Source organism: Charadrius vociferus, unplaced genomic scaffold (genome assembly GCF_000708025.1).
Source record: "Charadrius vociferus isolate BGI_N301 unplaced genomic scaffold, ASM70802v2 scaffold103, whole genome shotgun sequence".
In the NCBI taxonomy this organism is placed as follows: Eukaryota; Metazoa; Chordata; class Aves; order Charadriiformes; family Charadriidae; genus Charadrius; species Charadrius vociferus.
In genome coordinates this window covers 5,029,861-5,045,729 of record NW_009648061.1, presented here as the reverse complement: position 1 = coordinate 5,045,729, position 15,869 = coordinate 5,029,861, and the positions used below count along the sequence as shown (strand labels likewise).

Below are 15,869 nucleotides of genomic sequence, written 5' to 3'. Positions count from 1 at the left end.
GATACATTTCAAGGGCAGCTGAAAATTTTATTTTATCCATGTTGTGTAACTTTGCTGTGAAGCTGGATGCATGTATAGGCTAATTGCTTCTAGAGCTCTTACTGCTGACTTACTGACCTGGTTTGTCAAACTTGCCAAACAGTTGATTAGATATATGCCACAGCATTCTGAAAACAAAACCCAGGCCAGAGAAAAATAGAATTCAATATTCGATGCCCTAAGTGACATTATAAGGGACAAAAATATCCCTATATGAGATTGTAGGGACAAAATGTCCCTGTATCACTTCATTGATCTACATATATGTAGTTTTTCTGCAGGCTTCTTCAACATCAGAAGCTCAACAACAAAGACAGACATTTCTTCCAGTAAGACCAAAATTTGGACCTACAGTTCCCTCCATAGACGAGGGGGGGGAGGAAATGTGAAAGAGGGGGAGAGACCCCATACAGAAATTCAGTATTAGAGTCTGTGAATTGCCTTGAAAGACAATTTTTCTGAGAGTAAGGCGCTAAGCTAATTTTAATGTAGTGAGCCTCAACAGAATACCCTTGTTTCTCCATGATGACATTCTGTTGTCAAGTGATCAGACTAGATGGAGGAAAATTTGGCCTTTAAATCTATAAAATCTTAGAATTGTTTGTGCTTCAGTAAAGAAAAGAGTTGATAGTCATGTAGCCTTGTACAAATGAATGAATCAGAATTGGTAATTTACATAACAAAACAGGAGCAAATAAATAAAGCATTATTGCCTCAGGCCAAGCAGAGCTTGATTTGTGAAATACACACTTAAGAAAATGTACTGTACCAAGCATTTGAAGATATTTTGCTTGCTTACTGCATAACAACAGCATGACCTCCATTGTGCAAGATACTGCAAATACAATTGGCACCTTGCAAAAACTGATGTAGTGCTACAATCTTAAACTGAGATATGCTAACTTACTCTAGCCAGACAAACATCTAGAGTTTATCAAGCTTTAGGGGAATAGCTGGGAATGACTGCTAAAGTCATCTGTATAATTCACAGAAAATTCTGACGAGTTTATCAAGCTTTAGGGGAATAGCTGCTAAAGTCATCTTTATAATTCACAGAAAATTCTGACAAGGAAATCAGCTTGGATGTGAGAGTTTGAGAGAGCAGGAACTCAAGTAACAGTTTGACAGATACCACTGAAAATCCTCAGATAATCGAGGGAGGGTGACTACTTGCTAGCCATCTACTGGGATCCAGATGGACATGTTCTGAGGAAAAATGAGTACTTAACCCTACAGTATTGAAAGACACTATAATGTTGTATTCAGTAGGGATTGTCTGCTCTGTCTTTTGTCTCTAGGACTTGAAAAATCTGAGCTACAAGTGATTTGAGTGGTGAGGGGAAAGCATGGCTCAGAGACCACAACTGGTCAGGAAACAGTCTTGTGCGTGTGAATCACATGTACTGGCTGTAAGGTCATGCTGGTAATATTTCAGGGAAAGACATATGTGAGGGGATTTTCATTATTGCTGTAGCACAGCAGTTTTTTTCTTTCACCAGAAGCGGGTACTGTTATTTTTAGTCTGAAGACTTTTAAATGCTGCATCTTGACCTGCATTTAGAATTACTTTGGCTTTTTTCCCTACAGACTTTAGCACTTACAGTGGCTTCTCTGTCTACTACAAATAGGCAAGTGTTTTGTCTCAAAGTCAGTGTCTTGTACGTCAGTTCACCTAGGTTTTGATGTGTAGATTTTCTGTCTTTTTGAGAGACTAGAACAGAATGGATTATCAAATAAAAAGTTGTTATAAGCGGCAGTCTTGATTTGCTATGTTCCTCACACTGTTCCCGTCTGCAGCAATTTCAGTGCACAACATCAGGCACTGTAAGTGGTTTTGATCCCTCCATTAAGTTTTTTCTAGCCACCAGAGATGGCAAAACATGAAGGAAGAGGTGTTCTTAAATGCCTTGCATTTCTTAGGATCTTTCAGGAGAAAGAGAGGGAATTTTGTATTTGTAACCATTTTGTATTTGGCTTGCTAATCAGCCCAGCTTCATAAATAGTTGAGATTCAGCTTCTTTAACCAGTTGTCTTTTAGGGAAAAAAACAACAACCAAACAACAAACCAAAATCAGCAATCTGCGTGAAATGTAATATGTGACTTGATAACACATCATCAAACGAGTGGTAACTTCAGGATTGACATCTGAGCATTCGCAGACTGTGTGATGGAGACGGTGGCTGAAGCATTTTGGTGTAGCTGGGCATGGCAGGATGTTTTGCAGCATGCTTCAGCAATTGCAGTTCTCTAAAACCAGCTCTGGTTGTAACCTTCTCTTTTGTACTGTGGCAATGGAAGAAGGAAAACATTCTTTTGTGGGGAAGTTCTGGTGTGGTGAACAGCTTCCCCAAAAAGTTGAAGCAGAATAGGATAGTGGTCTGGCCTGGAGAGAAAAAAGAGGCAAAATATCCCATCTCTCCTGCTGTGCCCTACAAAATCAGGGCATTCTGTTTCCCCTTTCCTCTTACAATTCTTTAGCTTGTAGTTGACTTCATGCTGCTTTCTACGAAAACTTTTTCTATTGCTTTTTCTATTGCTGTCTTGAAAACTTTTGTTGCTTTTGTCTTTGACCTTTTACCAGCCTCTCTGGGTTTCAAAGACGTAAGCAGTAACTTGGACCTTGCGTATCTGCCTCACTGCGTGTCTGGAAGCATAACAGAGTCGTAGGAAGGTAGTGAGCTAGCTGGCATTTAGTAGCCATGGTGCAACAGGAGCACAGTGATGTAAAATTGGAGCTAAGAGCACTCACCTCTTTTTAATTATTTAATAATTATTAACAAGTGCTGACCTGTCCTGCGCATCACAAAACAGCATCTGTGTAAGATAAACAGCAACTTGCGAAAGTAAGCTTTCATTATAGAAAAAAAAATCCATTGTTTTTGCAGACATTTTTTATAAGTTAGCAAAATACCTCCACCAAGGACCAGTGGACCACAATAGGAATGAAATGACATTGGCCTCAGATGTGTACTTGCTAAAATGCCTAAACATACTAAATTAATCTTGCATTTAAGAAATAAAGCCACATTAACATTTTAATGAAAAGTCAATTGTATATATTAGTCTCAGTTACAATGTGTCTAATGTGAGAACCTAGCAGTAGGAAAACAGTACGTCTTTTATTTTATTTTTGCCTCCTTTAGTCAGGCTAGAGCCAGATATGCTTTACCTTGTACATTTACTTCATGACTCGTCTTACTGTTTATGTGATATGCCTTATTTTGCAAAATAAAGAGCAGTCTATACATATGTGAATCAAAATTATTTTTAGATCTCACCAAAGCAGGAAAAAAAAAAAAAAGGAAGGAAGAAAATTACTAGTTTAGTATTACTTAGCAACAAAAGAAGATTCCGTCTTGATTCATTGAAAGAGAATTTTTTTACAAAGTGTGTGCAGGGTCAGTTTCATAGGGCATCATGTAAGTTAATGCTGTGCTTACAGGTACACAAATGCTGTGAGGAATAGGAAGTCTTCTTATGTTACAGAGACAGATAGCTGAGGTAGCTGCAAATATCAGAGCATCTGTATCCCCATTATTGCCATGGTCTACTCAAGGTCACTAAACCTGAATAGGAATAATTACTCCAGGCAGAGCGTGGGATTAATGGTTACACTTCTCTGGTACCCTCATTAATACAACTGCAAACTCTGCAAAAATACACACTGTGAGCTAAAGAGAGCAAATCACTGTGTGTAGCACCTGCAGAATGGGTACATTTTGAGGTTGTCATCTTTTCTGGCATAGCTGTTTCTGTCTCTGACTCCATCATGGACTTTCACACCTGCCTTCCACCTCCTCACTGGTTCGGGGTTCTGGTTTTATTGCTTAACCAGAATTAGCCTCTCCCTTCTGCCTTCGAGAAAATGGGAAATTCCTGTTCAGTTTTGAGGTGGGGTATGATCAAAGTAGGAAAGGGTTTTTTGCAGAGTTGTAGCTATTTCCTTGTTGATTCAGTTTTCCAGAGAAGTAAGAACTCAATGAAAAGCTGGTAAAATGGGTAAAATTAAAATGTACTGACATAAGAGAGCTTCACAAGAAGACCATGAGTATAATACCAATAAAAATAAGGAGAAATATATAGGGTTTAAAAAAAAATATTCAATTTCCTTTTAGATGAATATTTTCAAAAAACTTTAGTTTGTGAAATGCCATATTAAAGGAAAGGGAGAGTACCTCTTAAAATAGTTTGCACAAGTCCAACATTTTCAATATGTTATGTATTCTGAATTTATCTTTTCATTTTCAGTCTAACAACTGCTAAAACTATGACTAAACTTTTAAAATAAATTGTTAGAAAATTATTTAGCTTACTCTTGCCAGAACTGGACTGCATTTCCCTGAAGTCCTCTGAACAGTCCGTGCAGCTCTTGCTTTATTTGCTAATCCGTATTTCCTGCATCCTACTCAGCTATTGAATAGTACTGTACATAACTTCTTTGGAAGTTAAGTTTAGCTTAAGCTTTCTCTAATATACACAAAACCTTGAAGAAGTTAGATATTACTTGGAAATATGTATATACCTCTGTCAAGTTCTTCAAGGAAAAGATTAATTTTGGGGGCCATATCAGGCAAATGCCCGAGTGCAAGCTTCATTGAAATGTTCTAGGGTATTGACAGTAGCATATGCCTTGCACACTATTGCTTCCATGCTAATTTTGTTCTCCTGAAAGAAATTGTGGACATTTCCTTTTAAATTTTAGGAGCGTCTTCTACTTTCTTTGCTGCCTGCTCACATTGCCATGGAAATGAAAGCAGAGATCATTCAGAGGTTACAGGGTCCCAAGGCAGGCCAGCTGGAAAACACCAACAACTTCCACAACTTGTATGTCAAAAGGCACACCAATGTAAGGTAATACACTGTATCAACAACATTCAGAAAAAAATTGAAAAGAAAATTTTAAGAAAGCAATTAAGAAAGTATTTGTTTTGATATGTTTTTCAACAACTTAATGTTTAGTATCCATTAATTTGATCAAATGATAACAATCCTGTGTTCCAGAAGAGCAACAAAGCTGATAATACAAAAACGTTGTTTAGAAAAAGCCATGCATTAATAGGCTTTCTTCATAATATATTAATTTTTCAGGTTAAAGTACCAAATCCTACTTTCATGTATACTAGTCAAAATTGTAATTCATGTCAGTTATATTATTCTAAATTTGTAATTGCACTTAACTGGAGCAATTTCTCAGATTTTATATAATGTAAACACAAGCAGCTGTATCACATATGTACTTTATACACTACCTGAGATAAATCATTCTGCTGACAAATCTAATTATTTATTAATTATAATTTTCTAGAAGTTAGAAAAATAGCTCACCATTTATTTCAAATATTCCTTCATCTTTACAAGTTGTTTTGCCTATTTTTTGATTGCACAAATTAATTTGAATTACATTCTTAGAAATTGCATTTTTCAAGTAAGTATTGCAGGACTTTCGAAGAAGTTCATATTCATTTGTGACCAGAAATACATTTTCCTTAGCCTGATTCTAGGAATTGGTCAAGTGGTGAATAGAAACAAAGTGTATGACTTGAATTTCTTAGCAATCAAGCTTAATTCAATTTAATAGTCTGACTAACAAGTGAACAAAGAATTCCATGCTGCGTATCATTAGCAGGTAGATCTAGACAGAAAATTTCTACAATGACAAAAAGTTATTAAACAATTTCTGACAAGAAACATGCTTATTGAAAAAATTGCCATTATTATATTGCCAATTTGTAAGCAGGAAAATGCTTTCTATTTTTCAAATACACAGTAACAAATAAAAGTATAGAATGCCTATAAATATTCATAAAAATAGGTATACCTATGAAGGTGATACCTGTGAAGGTAATACCCATAAAGGTAAATATAGGTATATATTACCTATAAACGTAATGCCTAGAAAGGTAAATGTAGGTTTACCTTTAAATATAGTTATATTTATTCTACATTTAGCAGTGGCTGTTTTGGGTATGGGCATACCTCTGTGAAGTCCAGAACGCCTGCTTTCAGGTTTTGCTGTTGATTGATAAATGTGAGTTCTGTGGAAGGAAACTGTGACCAAGTTCCTGTTCATTTCTATTGTAGCATCTTGTATGCTGATATCGTGGGATTCACTCGCCTGGCCAGTGACTGCTCACCAGGGGAATTGGTGCACATGCTAAATGAGCTGTTCGGCAAGTTTGATCAGATTGCAAAGGTAGGTTTCTACTGGGCTGCTACTGTTAGTTTAAATAAGCAAGTCATCTTTAAAATATTTTTTCTTCTTGAGGACTCTTCTACATTCAGGCAGCACTTCTGAGGCTTTGGCAGGAAGGTTAGACATGAAACGTGTGAAGAAAAAACCTGGCTCTGGTCTGAGTGCAACCGTGTATTTCTGCCAGTGTGACAATCTGTGAAACCCAAGATAGCTCTCTCTAATAAGACCAATAGAGACAGCTCATCGAGCCCTATAAAGCTTAATGGAAGGTGAACAGCTCTTTAAATAGATTTTTTACAATAACAAGGATTAAGAAACTCAAGATAGAAAACTGATACAGTCAGTTTTCTGATCTCTGGAAAAGCATTTCAGAAACTGGAAGACAATATTAATTGAAGCAATTTTAATTACTGACCACAGCCTCTTGATTACTCAAGAAAAGATTCAAATATCATCAGAAGATTTTCTTCTGATTATTTAGGTGTCATTTTTATAAAAATTACATATAACTTCATGCTTTGTGTTAAGGTGAAATCATAAACACTAAAACAGGTAAAAAAATTGTGTTTTTTTATTTGTTCAAAATCTATTGGCGATTATTGGTTAAAAAAAAAAGTAAAAATCTTTATATTACCTTAGAGTACAAAAGATAGAAATAAGATTGTGATTGCTAGTTTCAGGAAATATTGCATAGCACATCTTCAAAGATGTAAATGTGGAAGGCTAGGTCTTTTGACTTCATATTTCAAACAAAAAGACTTTCTTTCGATTGAGTACATGATACTTTGGCTCAATTTAAGGTGTGAAGAACACTGTAAAAATATGGTTTGCAGTGAACTGACTTCCTGCTTCTGCCCATTAAGGACCATAACATATGGAGGAATCATCCATACAAAACTCTCTGACAGCACTTCTTTTTTAGCAAGCCAAATTTTTCTACTGAAACAAGCTTAAATAGAATGATTTTGATAATATCATTTAAATCAGTCTTTGTAACAGTAGCCCTTCATTTATGTAACTCAAGTTGAAAGTAACCACCTGAACTTGCTTTTTCCTCCAGGAAAATGAATGTATGAGAATTAAAATCCTAGGTGACTGCTATTACTGTGTTTCTGGACTACCTATATCTCTTCAAAATCACGCCAAGAATTGTGTGAAAATGGGATTGGACATGTGTGAAGCCATTAAGTAAGTGTTGAACTCTTTGTTAAATATTCAACAGGAAAAAAATCTGTCTCTTTTCTGTCTGTAGCTGTGCTGCTGGTTGAAACATTCAGACCTGCAGTAGCTGGTGTGTTTCACTACAAGGTCCAGCATAGTATTCTTGATCTCAGCCTCAGCAAAGAAATGGTTTAAGATGTTGGGTTGTGCCAGGCTATCTCGTCACTACACCATAAAGATGATTAAGGGCCTGGAGCATCACTCATGAGGAAAGGCAGAGAGAGCTGGGACCATTCAACCTGGAGAAGAGAAGGCTGAGGGGAAAAATCTCATCAATGCATTTAAGTACCTGAAGGGAGGCTGCAAAGAAGAGGCAGCCACTCTTTTCAGTATTGCCCAGAGACAGGACAAGAGGCGATGAGCTCAAACTGAAACTTAGGAGGTTCCCTCTGTTTTCACTGGGAGGGTGAATGAGCACTGGCACAGGTTGCCCAGGGAGACTGTAGAGTTCCCAACCTTGGAGATACTCAAAATCCATCTGGTACAGCCCTAAGCAACCTGCTCTACCTGGTTCTGTTTTGAGCAGGAGCTGGGCTAGACACTGTCCAGAGGTCAACTATTCTGTGATTCTGTGATTATGAGATGGTAAATATCCCAACAGAAGTCACTTAGGACTTGGGAAGCTTTGCTTTTTGCAGAATCACAATGCTGCCATCCACCTGCTAGTCAAATGTCTCTGTGAGAGGCCAGAGCTCCTGGCTCCTGCTGAGTTTGGAGTGCAGTGGTGGTCAGGAGCAATTACGCCTCCGCAATTAAGATGCCTTGACCCCTTAGTCACCCCTTAGGAGTGATACTGAGCATGTCTACCAAAGACATTTCTAATGGCTTACAGATTCCTGGGCTGAGAGGCCTACTTTCCATGTTGTTAAATAAGCAATAAAATGTGCATGTCTTACTAGACCCCATGTTTGGGTTTAGTTTCAACTTTTCTATAACTAATTTTTTAGGTGATGGATTTCTAAAAAGTTTTGTCAGTTAACACTTCAGGGTACCATTGAGAATTCCGTGCTTATCAGCAGTATTTTGGATTTGTGGGTTACTGTATTTGTCCCTTATTTCTTTCCCATAATCTTTGTGCTTGTTCTGTCTTTGAAACAGAAAACAGAATAAGGTATTTGAGAATTCTAATGTGATTGATTTTGGAACAATAGTTGTAACTTATTTCAAGTAACTCAAGTAGTAACAGGAGGGTTGATGTGATTGTGAAAGAGGAAAAAGAAATATGGTTCTATCTGATGGGTTAACACTTGTAAGGCATCTGAGGACACAACTAAAGACATACTTGAGGAATCTTCTTGGTTATTACCGAGGAGTAGATTGGGAATGGATTATAGGCAACTGCAGCAGTTCTGAAGACGCTGGGACTTCAAAGAAGTCTTGCAAAAGAGCAGCTTTACTCCCCCGCATCTCTTCAGCTGACTGCTATCTGAACTCTCAGCACAGAGTAGAAATAACTCTTTCGTAAGCTACATGCCCTGGAGGAGTTCTGCAACCAAAGCAGGACACATTGCAGTATTTAAACCCAGTTGGGACATCTGCACATCATGCTGAAGGGTCCTAAACCTGTCGGTCCAGGACCTTCAGCTTGGTATTGTCATTTATTTGTTAAGTACGGGTCTGATTCTGTTAGCTTATTTAGAAAACATTTTGTGAAGAAAAAAACCAAAACACAACAATTAAAAAACTTTCCACCTTTTTTTTTAAACCAAAGTCAGATAATTCATTGTCTGTAATTCATACCTGAAGTTCTTTTTGGCTGTTAGGAGTTAAAATACTGTAAATGGTTATTTATAGAAGTTATCATTAGTGGCACAAATCTCTCATCTGTAGGAAAGCTAAGTTTCTGTTGACTAAAACTGTAGCATATCTGGGTGAGCTACACTTTGCAAAAATATATATCATGTGGACGTCTGGATATTTGGTAGTCACCTGGTTTTTTTTAAACAGTTGGACTTCGGTTTTAAAACTTGGTATGCTCTTCTGTAAGTTTCAGTTCTAATTTTGATGGGTTTGCCAAATCACATTTACCACTCTCCAGGTAGCAAAGTAAGAAATTACCTCATCCTTGTGAGGTATATGTGTGATGTGCACCTCATCATGAAATAGATAGTTGTGTTGAACAGCGTTGTCTCAATGAATAACTAAACTAGCATACAAAAGTGATTGCTCTAAACCTTAAGTAATATACTCATATGTGTGTAATTGTAGTCACATGAGGGTTTCAGCTTTCAGTTGCCTGGTCTTGTGATTTGATTCGGGGTAATTACTGTATGGGTAGGTTGATTAATGCAAATTTGGTTCTTTTCGTTGTAAGGTAATCATGGAAAAGATGTAGTATTTGTGGAAACTGGGAATTTGATCTCCTTGCTTTAGGGATCTTTTGCATAACTAACCTCAGTACAGGAATCAGGTTGCTGCATTTCCTAAAATGTTTTTTCTTCATCCAGATATGGTTGTACCTTACATTGTGTCCAAAGAAATCTTTTTTTTTTTTTTTTAAATGGTACTTGGAGTACTTCTCTTTGCGAAGCATTAAAATCTACAGATTTGGTTGTTTCGTCAGTTGCTTTCACTGGATGCTTTCTCTTTTTCATTTAGATATACCAGAACAGTATTACAATTAGACCAATTGCTCCTCTAAAATATTAAGAACTAAAGCTAATATCCCTTCAGTAAACCAGTAGGTAAAAGATTGTCTGTCCCTAAGTTCTGACTCTCTACCTTGGTTGGCTTAAAAATTTTGGATTTTTTTCCCCAGCCTTTCAGTGAAAATGAGAGCTTTCTGGTTTACATTTCAAAAGATGCATGTGCTGTTTGATAAATGGGAGTTAAAAGCATTTGCCACAGAGTTTCTGGTCAACCTGTTGCTTTTTTACTAAAAAGAAAAAAGTATAGAAGGTTACAGGCTGGTGGAAAAACAATGTTAAGCTCAAGCCATAAATTGCCCTTCGCAAAGAACTGAAAGTACAATTTTACACATCACAATGCCACGCTTTACTTGAGCTCAGAGAGCAATCTGTCAGTTCCTCGCACTTCAGAACTTCCCAATTTTCTTTGAAATAACTTTCTGCTCAAGCTGCTATCAAGTTTGTTCATTGTTAATGCTGGATGATAAGGGCCTCCTTGGTAAGAGCAGCCTTATAGACTGCTTTTAGTTGTACAGCACATTCTGATCTGACTTTATTACTGTATTCAGAATCTAAAACTCTCCTGTAGACAGACGCTTGATTATCACAGCCTATTTACGTCTCTTTAAGAAGTGAGGAATCCGTACCCCGTGTTTTCAAACGCTTTCAAAGTATTATGTCAAGGGCTGCAGCCTGCAAGGGAATAAAAATTACTGATTATTAATCAATTCCCGGTCTAGTGGGAGGTCTCCCTGCCTATGGCAGGAGGGTTGGAACTCGATGATCTTCAAGGTCCCTTCCAACCTAAACCATTCTATGATTCTATGATTCTATGAATTCCATATTTTCATGTGTGATTGCTACATCTTTGTGTTGAAGCATCTCCTGAAGTACTTCTGTGGCCTGTAAAACTAGGAGTAGTAATACTTTTGCTGTTGGAAGTGTATCACTCAATATATATTTCACTCTGTTTAAAATATCTTTTTTGTCAGATATGGGTTTTTGTTATATTCAGTCACTGAGGTGCAAGCTGACACCTCAGTGCGTAAGTTACTGAAATAAGGCAGTTTGCTGTTTAGATTAATAGTTCTGTATAGATTTTACCACCTGAATATGGTTGTAGTTTAAGTTCTCTTTGAAGCAAAAAGGAGGAATTCTTCCAAATTGCCAGGTGATCTGTAGTCCAAAGCCTTATCCAGTCTTGTTTCCTAATGATGTGTAGCTCCATTTTGCGTAATTCAGCCTCACTATGCTATGGATTGTTTCCATTTAAACATGTTAGTAGTCCCATTGATTACTTATTTTGCTTCCCTGCTCTATGTTGGAACAAATCCAATGTTTCTTACAGTCTGCAGCAGGCTTGCCCAGGCCCACCTTATCAAACCAGTGCTGCCTGTGGTGTTGAGAGCTGGCCACCTTCCTGGGTTCTTTAAGGCTAGAGCTTATCTGCTAAGGCAAAATATATTTGTGTATGAATATATGTGCTGTTTTCCTTCAGCACAAACTCCACCCCGTTATCTGTCTGGTGACTCCCTAATTTAAATATTTCTCAGCCACAGATTCTCAAAGGCTCTCTTTGATTTGGTAGCATGAAATGAGTTCCATTTCAGAGGGAAGTGAAAGAAACTGTTGGATGTGACGGTTGTACCAATTTGAAAGCTAGACACAAAATAAAATAATTTTTTTTTTAGGTGTGATTTCATTCCTGCAGGTGTGATCCAAAAGGGATCCATGCTTTTAAAGCTGGCAATTTGCAGGGAACTAAGTGCTCAAGGCCTACCGAATGTATTAAAGTATGTACGATAGGACTAGGTGAGTCTTAAGTACATTAGTTGAGAATTACAAATGAATAAAGCTCCGAAAAACAGAGCAGATGCTTTCCTAATGACCTGAACTCTTGCTTGTGTGCAGTAAAGTTGCTACAAGCAAGCTAACCATGCCTGTGAAAAGCATAGAATCCTTACAAACTCAAATTTAAGGCTGCAATAGGAAAAATACAGTCTTGATGAATATTTTGGCTGCCCAGCTAGGATGGGCACACTGACTGTGGTGTGCTGAGGGAAACCAGAGAGACTGTGGGAGCCAAAAATCAACTAATAGTGGGAATTTTCAGAGATACTTGTGTGGGTAAGGCAAGTGTCCTATGAGAATGGGATAGGCAACATTCTTAGACGCATTCAGTGCCTGCATCATCATAGCAATTGTTCAGGGAGCAGAGGAGAGAAGTAGTAGTAAACCCTCATTTGGTCCAGAGTAATACTTCTCATTTAAAATTTTCTGTGTTTTCTTTAATTTGTGAGACAGAAGAGAAGATTCAGTTCTGGAACATATTCTACTTGCTCCCCTCCTTAACTCCTGAGAGCTTATTATAAAGCAGACTTCTGCTCTGCAGAATATGGCAGGACAGCTTTTCGACAAGCACTCCTAGAAGATAAATGTTCCTCTTACTCTTTGCCCAGTTTTGTAAAGCACCTTTTTTTCCCCAAAGTGTTAAGCTTGTGTCATGTTCCTTGTGAAGAGCAGTGGTGTTTGTCATTTGCCGACTGCTTACAAAGATCATTTACAAGGAGTTCGTTTTCAAGTGTGTCAGCTACACAAGAGCAGTATAGAATGGTAAAGTGAAAAGAGATATCAATAAACACTTAATAGAGACTAAGGGAATTAAAAAAACTTCTCCTCTCTTCTTTTTAATAACCTCAAAACACAGTTTAACAAAATACTTTCTGTCATGCTCCTGTTATTTTCATTTCCCAGAAAAAAAACCCACTTGAGAACTACTGCTTACATGTAGGATTTACCATATCAAATTAAGTCAGTGAAGTTCTGTGTTCCCTTTCAAAGCAAGAAGAGAAGCAGACCAGTTTAATTCTGTAATTCAAGAAGGTACAGAGCTGATGATTCTCATTGAGACTGAGGATGTTGCTAGAACTATGAACCTGACTCATAGACAGGAGCCATTTAGCTTTCTTATTCTATAGTAGTTCCTTCCATCAACACTGTGAAATCCACAAAGATAAATGTATGTACATGTTCCTTGTTACTGGTTAGGTTTTGATCCACATGAGTTGGGGCTTAAATACATAAATCCAGTTAAGTTACAATCTTCCTAATTTTTAGAACTGTCTAAGCCTGTAGACATCTGAATTAATTTTATAACCCTTTACGTATGTAGTTAGGTACCCATATCACATATATCTGAAAATGTTCTGGTTGTTTGATTTTAGTCACCCATCTGTCATTCAGAAGAATCTCTTCTGTAAAGGTTGTTGCCTATCTTATGTGTAGGACTCTTCTGAGATTTGGGTTGGGGTGAACAAGTACTTCAACTATGTCTAAAGTCACTGGAAAGGTCAAAGGTTTATATGTGGTCTGGACAGTGAGGGTGGCCTCTCCTTCTTTGTATAACGGGTATGGCAGTGGGTACGGCAGTGGGTACGGCATTCACCAAGCATGTGGAAGGTTGTTGAGTCTGTGTTCTCCACAGCCTGAATAGCACTGAGCCCATATCCCCAAAAAGTGTACAAGCCACCAGCCTGTAGAACATCATGAGGCACTGTGTTTTTCATCCTTCCTCTCTGAGCAGAACCATTTGCAAGCAGGCATGCAAGAGTGATGGACCTGACAACAGGCAGATACAAGAAGGTCTCCGATGTAGATATTAGGGTCTTCAGATAGAAGGGTACAATAATAGTAGTTCCAGATTTACAAAATATGTTTGTTGGACTGTTGCTGCATTAAAAGCCACACCAAAGGCTGTCTGTAGAACAAAAATCATCCCTAAATGCTACCATGAGACTGAACTTTTCCACTACTTAGTTCAGCCCTCCCAAATAATATCAGATGAGTATAAAAGGGACTTCAGACATGGACTTCAGAATTAATATTTACTACAAATAGTTGCAAATATAGCTAATAGTAAAGGTAGTATAGAAAAATAATCCTAGCATAAAAAGAATGGAGGCAATGCTAAAAAGAAATAAATGTTATCACTGTTGTTACAGCTGATTTGACTGGTAAATTAAAATAAGACAAAGGCCCTATTATGTATATTAACACAGATTTTCTTCTCAACTACAGGAAAGTGAGAGATGCAACTGGAGTTGATATTAATATGCGTGTAGGAGTGCACTCTGGGAATGTGCTTTGTGGCGTTATTGGGCTGCAGAAGTGGCAGTACGATGTGTGGTCACACGATGTTACTCTGGCAAATCACATGGAAGCTGGAGGAGTCCCAGGGTAAGAGGCTTCTCTGTTAACCTTTGAACATGTGGATTTTTGTACCATGGAGAAATGCATAGGTACCATGTCTTCAGCCATCAGCCTTCATGGAGAATCCTGAACTAATTCTTAGTGCTGTCTTAAAAAAAAAAAAAAGGGCACTCAGTATTTCCTGTGATTTAAAGAGTATTTTTTGTGGATGAAAACCTTTATATTTATGCCCATTAGAACTTCTAAAAATGAGATTAGAGGGACTGTAAATGAAGTGAGCAGCATATAAAAAGTATATCCAAAAGCAAATAAAAAAGGTTGATCAGGTTCAAATTATGCTTTTGATCGGTATTTGTGATTCTGTCATTCTTTTAAAATATAATTTCAGCCGTGTTCACATCACCTCAGTCACCTTGGCACATTTGAATGGAGCTTACAAAGTGGAAGATGGGGATGGAGATGTGAGGGACCCATATCTGAAAGAGCATAATGTTAAGACTTACTTTGTAATCAATCCTAAGGTTAGTAGTACTTTTATTTTGTGGCCAGTCATAGTTATTTCTGAGCAGGACCAGTAATCTCTTAATGGAATAATTCACTACCATAAGATATTGATCAAAGCTGTTACTGATTGCTACAAATACATAATGTTTGCGTTGCAAATCTTTCCCGCTCTTCAGAAGTAAGTCTCTGATATTTCCCAGCAATATCATTAAGAATTGCAGGTTCTTAGCATCTTTCCATTTTTAAGTTCCTAAGCATGTGGCACCAGATGATGCATTACTGCTTCAAAAGGTAATGAACACCAAGGCTGATATCACCTTTTATTCTCTGTCAACCAGGGAGAGAAGCGAAGCCCTCAGCATCACATTAGACCGCGACATACTCTCGATGGAGCCAAAATGAGAGCTTCTGTCCGCATGACCCGGTACCTGGAATCTTGGGGAGCAGCCAAGCCATTTGCACACTTGCACCACAGGGACAGCATGACCACTGAAAACGGCAAGATTAGCACAACAGTAGGGGCCTACTTATGTCATTTCATACAATTTAGCAATATTTGAAAGGAAAAAGGTGCTCACTGGTAAAAACCTGGTTATTTCTGATAGAAGAAGATACATGCGTTTGTACAGGGCGGTGAACCCAGTGAAGTTACTGCCAGTTTTTCCATGGGCGTGTGAGCTTTGAATTAGACTCTAAGGAGCCATGTCTTGCTGTAAGTGCATCTCTGAATTATAAGGAGTCCAATGTACTTACTAAAATACACGATTTGACCCTGTGAGCTTGTGCCCCCGTGACAGCATATAGAGTGGATGCTGTTCACCTTGTGGAAAGACATTTTGAACATAAAGCCAGAGTGCAACACCTTTGGGAAGGAACACTTTTTGATACAGAGACATCCCCTGAGATTAATTGGCTGTTTAATCACATTGTCCATTTGGAACATGGCCAAACCTGGAACAAAGACTGTGAAGTTAGAATATTCCTCTGGTGCCTGGAGTGGACTTTATTAGAAGAGTTCTCTGGGAACCAAATCCATACTCACTGTAATATCTACCTTTTGAAGTTACACTAACCA

The 15,869-nt window shown here is 37.8% G+C and overlaps 1 protein-coding gene across 1 annotated transcript in view; it reads left to right on the top strand.

Moving 5' to 3' along the window:
• Positions 1 to 15,869, top strand: part of ADCY2 (adenylate cyclase 2 (brain)) — a 209,993-nt gene that overhangs the window by 124,562 nt on the left and 69,562 nt on the right. The window contains exons 5-10 of the mRNA XM_009883800.1: positions 4,743 to 4,891; positions 6,122 to 6,233; positions 7,294 to 7,421; positions 14,159 to 14,317; positions 14,679 to 14,811; positions 15,133 to 15,309. Coding sequence (XP_009882102.1) covers positions 4,743 to 4,891; positions 6,122 to 6,233; positions 7,294 to 7,421; positions 14,159 to 14,317; positions 14,679 to 14,811; positions 15,133 to 15,309 — 858 coding nt within the window. The remainder of the gene's footprint in view (positions 1 to 4,742; positions 4,892 to 6,121; positions 6,234 to 7,293; positions 7,422 to 14,158; positions 14,318 to 14,678; positions 14,812 to 15,132; positions 15,310 to 15,869) is intronic.